At 31.0% G+C, this 8,122-nt stretch overlaps 1 protein-coding gene across 1 annotated transcript; it reads left to right on the forward strand.

Annotated features, from left to right (window-relative positions):
• The first annotated feature begins 5,359 nt into the window (after positions 1–5,359).
• Positions 5,360–7,539, forward strand: LOC110802859 (probable serine/threonine-protein kinase PBL12). The gene is made up of 5 exons (XM_022008319.2): positions 5,360–5,965; positions 6,065–6,200; positions 6,290–6,426; positions 6,699–6,825; positions 7,046–7,539. The coding sequence occupies exons 1-5, from the start codon at positions 5,495–5,497 to the stop codon at positions 7,516–7,518; spliced, it is 1,344 nt and encodes a 447-aa protein (XP_021864011.1). The 5' UTR covers positions 5,360–5,494; the 3' UTR covers positions 7,519–7,539.
• The last annotated feature ends 583 nt before the right edge of the window (positions 7,540–8,122 follow it).

The following is an 8,122-nucleotide window of genomic DNA, read 5'->3' on the forward strand; positions in this document are numbered from 1 at the left end:
CCCCTTCCTTTAATACTCGAACCGCTTTCCTTTTCGTATCGTCTCATAATATTTGCACCGATTCTATCAATGAATTTTTTTTACCAATATTATATTATTTCAAAATATCATTTAAAAATTTACACCCCCACTAGTCCACTACCACTTATACATTTTTCACTAACTATATTAAAAAAAAAAAACCCTACTATCAACTACCACCCATTAAATTAATAAGTCAATTCAAGTGTCTTAAACTCTGCACCAGTCAAACCGGTGCGAGTATTAAAGGATGAAGGGAGTATTGTACTTCGTAAAAGAAATTACTTGAATTTTAGGGACTAGCTAATACTAAAGTATAAAAATTGTCATAAAGATATTATTCCAATAGAGAATGATATATACTTATAAATGTAAATATAATCGTATAACAAGTTAACAACCAACATTCACTATTTCACATACATGTACTACTACTAATCTCTATTTTGGACGGTTGATTTGACATTATATATACGCTGTATAATGTATTACAGATATATTATCATCACACAATTATAACTCTTATTACTTATAAGCCACAAGAGAGAAAAATTAAAGCTCTTTTATTGCAATAAAATGACAATTAAAGCAAATAATCTCTATAGGAATCGCATTGAAGTCCAAATTATTTCTTCTTCGGGACTCTTTATTCTAATTATTGTTTAATAAATCATAGAGTTGTGGATTTACTTTATTAATTTATTTGTACTTGTTTTAAATTTCAAATGGCCTGCACCTTGTTAACTTGTAAGTAGTTGTTTAATTTCTTTGTCTGCGGGAAATTGGACAAACAAGATGAGGAACCAAATACCGAAATACGAGTTCTTCATCTTATGAATGTTTAATTAGTGATAACAAATATTCTTTCGGCCTTTCGGGTGCTTATTATTTAACTACGTATACTTAAGCGCAATTAATTTGTCCTTTTTTTTTTGTCTGACCTAGTCCGGAGGTTCTAATTAAAACCTGTAATTGGGCCACTTAATATCGCTTAAAGAGGTTTTTTTTTTTTTGATAGGACTACTCTATTATCTGAATTTATTACGGTTAAACTTAATCATCTATTAAGAACTTATCTTACCTAAACTTACAGAATATGGACTTGTCTGACTATTCGCTACACTTGAAAATAGGTAAAAAAAAAGCGAGGGAAATAGAGCTAGTATGTACGAATTAGCCTTGCGTTTGATGTACAATAAATTTATTACACACATACATAGTGAGTGCAAGATCTTTTGCAACAATTTTTGATTGACATTTATTTAAATTTGTTACAACTAAATTAAGTGAAAACAAAACGACAAGAACAAGCCTTACAGATTGTTTGAGAATGAGAATATGGAGAGAAACAGAAAGGGAGGAGAACAATCTACCCTGTTTGGATAAATGGTTGGGGAAATGAAGGAGATGGGGAGGAAGAGATTCATTTTCCTCTTAATAAATCCCATCCCTTCAAATTTGGAAAGAAGATGGATCTCACATTCCTCCCTCCCTATTTTAATTTTCACCTCAAATTCCTCTTGTTTTCCTTCTATCTTGCTATCCAAACAAGCTATTAATACTTCGATATCATTATAACTTTGGAATGTTTTAAAAGCAACACCAATATTCCGTATTTTATTTGAACTATTAAGCGTCAAATTCAAACTTTTTATTTTTAATTTTAGAGTGAATGAGTTCAAAGGGCACTAAAAGCTATTTGAAGGAGATATTTGAACTCAGTGGTGGACCTTGAACGGTTTTATGAGGGGGGCCGGAAGAAAAAAATTAAGCAATATACTATGTAATTATACAATTATACACAAATTTTAGGGGGCCGTAACTAAAATTACACTATAAAATTTTTCGGTCAGGGAGGCCAGGCCCACCCCAGCCATACCTAAGATCCGCCATTGTTTGAACTTAAGACCTATTATACACAACTACACAAACCCTTACTCCCTTCGTATTTATTTAAGCACTTACCTTTTTCCGGCCGAATTTATTTAAGGGATACTCTTGCCATTTTTAGTAACTTATCAACCCCATCATCTAATTAAATAATACATCTAATTTAACCTATGACCCACCATCTTATTAAACAAATAATATAATAAACGCATCCCACCTCCCACCCCACCAAACCAAAATGACACGATCTCCACTTGTTTACTTATTAAAATATCTACACAACCCCATTTACTTTATTATTTTATTTCATTCAATTCTCCTTCTTAATATTCGTACCCAACCAAATGTATCGCTTAAATAAAAACGGAGAGAGTACTATACATCAATAGTCGAATGCATCATTGATAAATTGGAACTTTTGTTGAGCAACTAGCTATTACGTACTCCGTTCTCCGTATATGGTATATCCAAGTGCCACATGGCCGCAAAAGTGTGCACTATTTTTACACGGAGTTGAGAATATTTTATATTTTTAGCAACAACGTTTAGACTTAAAACCCATTTTCATAAAAATTAAATTCAATATTTCTGGATAATTAGCCGGTCTAAGTCAACTCTCATTTTTTGCCAAAATAGTAGGGGGCTATTGCTTATTATTAGAACCTTCTATTTAACTTACGAGCTTAATTAATATCTTCATTATTTATTTATGAAACTTATTCCCCAAGTTTTTTGGCATCATCATCCGCGTACAAAATCTTGATTTTGTCTTGTTTGTAAGGGTACGTATTTCTTCGTAAATTTCCTAAAATAAGTAATAATAATAAGACTATCCTCATCATATTTTTGTTTGTCTTGTTTTGTAAGCGTATTTCATCCCGAGTAGTAATAATGATGCATCCAAGTGTATAATAGAATCCTGCCTATATTGTCTTACGAAGAATATTAGAAATAGATAAGACTATCCTCATCATATACCATCCAGATCACTGCGTAAAAAGATACGAGAGATCCTAGTATCTTTATTCTATAAGGGAACTAGATTAGAGCAACTCCAATGGTTACAAAAGGGACCTGCTCACAAAAAAATGAACATGTACGTGAGCAGGTAGCCCGCCATTGGTACAACAATGACATAAGCAGCTGTTAAAACCTTTTAGCTATTTTGCGCTACGTAGCTCACAAAAAATATAGCTCAAAAAAATAAATTATTTAAATTAAATATTATAGGGAGCTATAAAGTATTGTAGCCCACCAATGTGATAATTTGTAGTTTTAATCAATTAAGGTTAGAAATTTGATGTGGCAAACTTAGCCACAACATCCCATTGGAGTTGCTCTTAGGTCCCTTATATGCACGGATAATTGCAATTATTATTTGACCATCTTTTTTATAAAATATTTAACTGAAATATTTATCACTTAAAATTAATGCATAATTAATAAATCTTAAACGTAATAATTTAATCATCTAATATGTAATTTTTTACATACTACGTATTATATATTTTATATGTTTAATATAATAATTTGACCAAAATATTCGATATGCTTAATATGTTAATTTGTCCAAAATATTGAGTAAATATAATTTATATTATTGATATGATGATTTGATTATAATATTATAAAAATTGTATATTACCGTCATGTTTTATAATCCAATATTTTTTTCATTCATAAACATTTATACAAAAGGAAAGAAAATAAAAAATATAAAGTAGATATGTTGTTTTAGAAAAGGGGTTTTTGGATGAAATTTTTTACACTAGGAAGTGACATGCGTCATTCCTGATGTCTGTTACTTATAGTAAATGTAATAGACACTTGACTACTTGAGCTTAATTTTTTCGTGTCCCCCTATACTACCATTGTTAATGTTAACAAAGTTTATAAATAAAAATATTATTTTAAATTAATACTTAATACTTAATAGTTTAATATACAATATTTATATAAAATGGTGCGCACACATCACTTACATAAATACCAATATTTCGATACAAAGATGATTATAAAATGATAACTTTGGTGACAAAAAATATCCTTGGTAATCATGAAACAAAATAAAGTTTGTTTTTGTTTATAGAAGGAAACATAAATAAAAAAGGTACATATTGTTGGCTAGACTTTTGGCTCATTGTTAATTTAATGGCCCAATGGTTAGTCGAGCAAATTTTGAGTAAAATCGTCTTATACTCATGACAAACACAAAATTAATTATAATCCGTAACTATTAAGCTAAAACTATGTACTAAATAGTAAATATAACTATTAAAAGGAGAACATTATGTTAACATAATTTTTTCTATTAATTAGAAAAGATAACTAACAAAGCATAATTATTTTTAAAAACTAAGCATTATTGTTTGACAAGGAGAGGGTAACTTTGACAAATTTGGCAAATCAAACCTAACAAAGTTTTCTATTTGTTATTTACAACCTCAAACTTCTAATTTGCCAATTACAACCTTGAAGCTATCCATTTATTTTGAATTACAACCGAAATCATTCTTCGGCAAAAATCATCGGAAGATGATGCCATAATACATAATATCTATATAATAAAAAGTTATTTTCTTTTTAATTTTTATTTTTCTATTTATTCCACATTTTTTAATTTAATTTTTTTCTATAGAAATTATGTAATTGTTTTTTTTAATAACATTTATGGCATCATCTTCTGGTGATTTTTGCCGGAAAATGACTCTGGGTTGTAATTTTAAATGGAGGCATAAATTTAAGGTAGTAACTGATAAAAATAGAAGTTTGAGGTTGTAATTGACAAATATGAAAATTTATTAGGTTGTATTTGCTCAATTTTTTGATAACTGTCTAATTATGAAGTATAGCTATACTCTTATAATCCTAAGAGCAAGATTAGCGCTAGTATAAGCCAAGACTTCCACATCATCTTTTTATTAATCAGATTCTTGTCAAGACCCTTTCAGATTTACTTAATTTTTCCACTTTACCCCTCGTACTCATTCAAGACTCCTAAAATTTATGAAAATAAAAAAATAAAAAATAAAAAATAATAATAATTGAGATTGAATTTACAATTTAAACGTCTTAAATACTCTTGCTCAGACTTTTGTCATACTCTTACACTTAAATGGGAGGTCTTAAGTTAATACTCAATAAAACTATTGCTCAAACTATTGCTCAGACCAACGTTAATCTTGCTCTAAGACAGTCTCTATTTAAAGTTTGCCTAATCTCGATCGATCTTACTTTTTATACCTACCTTAGCTTAATTGTAACCAATAGTTTTAGTTTCTTGGTTGAATAATTAAAACACTTAAGCCAGCTTGATCAACAAGAAATTTCAAGGGAGTGGGGGAAAGGAAGGGAGGCAAAAGTCAAACCTATAGACGAAGACGGCACAAAGTTCCTCATTTCACAACTTGTCTATAAATATTAGTTTTAGTTGGTGCATTTTCCCAACAACCAAACAACTCTACAAACAAACAACAACCATCACAAATCCAAATCCCACTTCAAAATTAGCAATTACTCTTCATCAATTCAATACATTTCCCCTTAATTTGGAAATAAGCAACAAAAAACAAAAACAAAAACAATGGCTTCAAAAAAGATTACATGGGAATCCATTTTCCCAAGTTGCTTCAAGCCAAAGGGATCACAATCCAAACCTAAACTCATTACTAAATCCAAAACCAAAACCAAAACCAAAACAACAACCAAAACTAAAACAACAACCAAAACCAAGACTAAGACTGTACCACAAAGAGTAGTACCAAGTTCTCCTCAAAGGATATCCATCTCAGACATTAGCAACCCGAATTTCGAGTTCTCGTTCAACGATCTTTCGACCTCTTTTGTCGGGTCAAACCTTCAAGTTTTTACAGTGGATGAACTAAGGATCATCTCAAACAACTTCTCTTACACTAGCAATTTCATTGGCGAAGGCGGGTTCGGGGCTGTTTATAAAGGGTTCATTGATGAAAAGCTTAGACCCGGTTTAAAAGCTCAAAGTGTGGCTATTAAGGTCTTGGATTTGGAAGGATCACAAGGCCATAATGAGTGGCTGGTAAATACTACTTGCATTCACATTATTACCCCAAATATATCACATTTTTATTATCAACTTTTGACTAACATATTATCATATGATTCTTAAATTTTTCAGGCTGAACTTATATTTCTGGGACAATTGAGGCATACTCATTTGGTAAAATTGATCGGATATTGCTGTGAGAATGAACAAAGGGTTCTTGTTTATGAATATATGTCCAGAGGCAACTTGGACAACCAATTATTCAGAAGTATGTTCTTATTTTTATTTTTTGGTTATATAATGAATTTATTTTAATATAAGATCAAGTATTAACATGAATATATTGTATGAATGCAGGATGCTCTGTTGCCTTACCATGGTTGACTAGAATGAAAATCGCGCTCGGAGCTGCCAAAGGCCTCGCATTCCTTCATGGTGCCAATAAGCCTGTCATTTTAAGGGATTTCAAGGCTGCAAATATACTCTTAGATTCTGTAAGTTCGATCTTCATTTTGTTTATAGCCATCTGTTACTCGGACTTTTCATTTTACCCTACTCGTGCATGGAGAAATGAATCAAAAACATGAAACTTTTGTTGTAAAATACTACGTACTAACCAAGTTTAACACTTGAGTACATCTTAAACCCCGAGTGCTTGGGTGAGTATCTGAGTCCGAGTAACATAGATTACGTTAAAATTTAACACAGTGACTTTTTCCGGACTTTTGGGTTAGTGTTACTTATATTATAAGTTTTTGGTGTGCAGAATTTCAAAGCAAAGCTTTCAGATTTCGGGTTTGCAAGAGATGGACCAGATGGAGATAAAAGTCATGTAACTACAGAACACATCCTAGGCACTAAAGGCTACGTTGCTCCAGAATATGTCATGACAGGTAATTTAATACATTAATTTGAATTAGTATTCTTAATTAACATTTTCGGTATGTTTAACGTTGACGATTAGTATTTAGTAACAACATAAAGTCACGTACAATACGTATAAACTTACGGTATTTAAATTCGTATATATCAATCAAGAAATACTTATTCCAACCACTAAAATAAAATTGTCAAATATTCTAACAAACTAAATTATAAACAACAAATATGCAGGTCATTTGACAACTATGAGTGACGTATACAGTTTCGGAGTAGTTCTTCTAGAGTTATTGACCGGGAAAAGATGCATGGACAAAATTCGTCCAAGAAGAGAACATTGCCTAGTCGAATGGGCTAGGCCACTTCTTAAGGATCCTCGAAAAATGGATACAATCATGGATTCGAGGCTAGAGGGTCAATACTCGGTTCAAGGGGCTAAAATAACCACCATGTTGGCTTATCAATGCCTTAGCCATAATCCGAAATCGCGACCTACAATGAGTTCAGTGGTTAAGACCTTGGAGCCGTTAATGGAGATGAACGATATTCCGAGCCATTTCGTGTATGTTGTACCAAAAGGAGAAAAGAAAGAATATGCAAACCAAGTTAAAGAAAGGAAAATGAACAAAGATAATAATAGGGTTAGACACAATGCTTTACATAGTAGGCTTAGCAATGGTGTTGATTCCCCTGGATTCGGTAGATAATATATTAAAGACATAGTAAAATATAAAAAAATTAATGATCTTCTTTTGGAGAAGGAAATGTACATACAAATTAAAAGGGTTTTTTAATTTATTTTTTGGTGTTTTGACTAGTAACTTAAAGAATATACATACACTTAAAAAAAGGTATTAAGGAATGTAAAATGTGAATACTATATGGTCAACGAACGGCTTAATTAAGTTTGTACGTACTATAATTCTTTCATCAATAATCAAAGAATACGGAGATGATGTACAAGTATTAATACCAAGTATAATTTGTCGTAGTACATTGATTTCTAGATGTTTTGTACTCCACGTTGTTTTTGCCCTTGTTGGGAACTTTGAGAAGAATACACTCTTTTGGCAAATACTACTCCCTTCATTTCAATTGTCACTTCGTTAACTAGCTTTCTCTGTTTTGTTTTAATTGTCGTTTGTAGATTATTAGTGTAACTTTTCATTGACAGTTTAAGTTATTGCAATAAAATATTTGTCGTTATTATAAAAATGGAGTGAAAATTATAAAACTATGCTTAGTAATACCGGGAAATTAGAGTACTAGCTCTAAAGAGATATAATAGGAATATTATTTCCAAGAGAATTT

This window comes from Spinacia oleracea, chromosome 1 (genome assembly GCF_020520425.1).
Source record: "Spinacia oleracea cultivar Varoflay chromosome 1, BTI_SOV_V1, whole genome shotgun sequence".
In the NCBI taxonomy this organism is placed as follows: domain Eukaryota; kingdom Viridiplantae; phylum Streptophyta; class Magnoliopsida; order Caryophyllales; family Amaranthaceae; genus Spinacia; species Spinacia oleracea.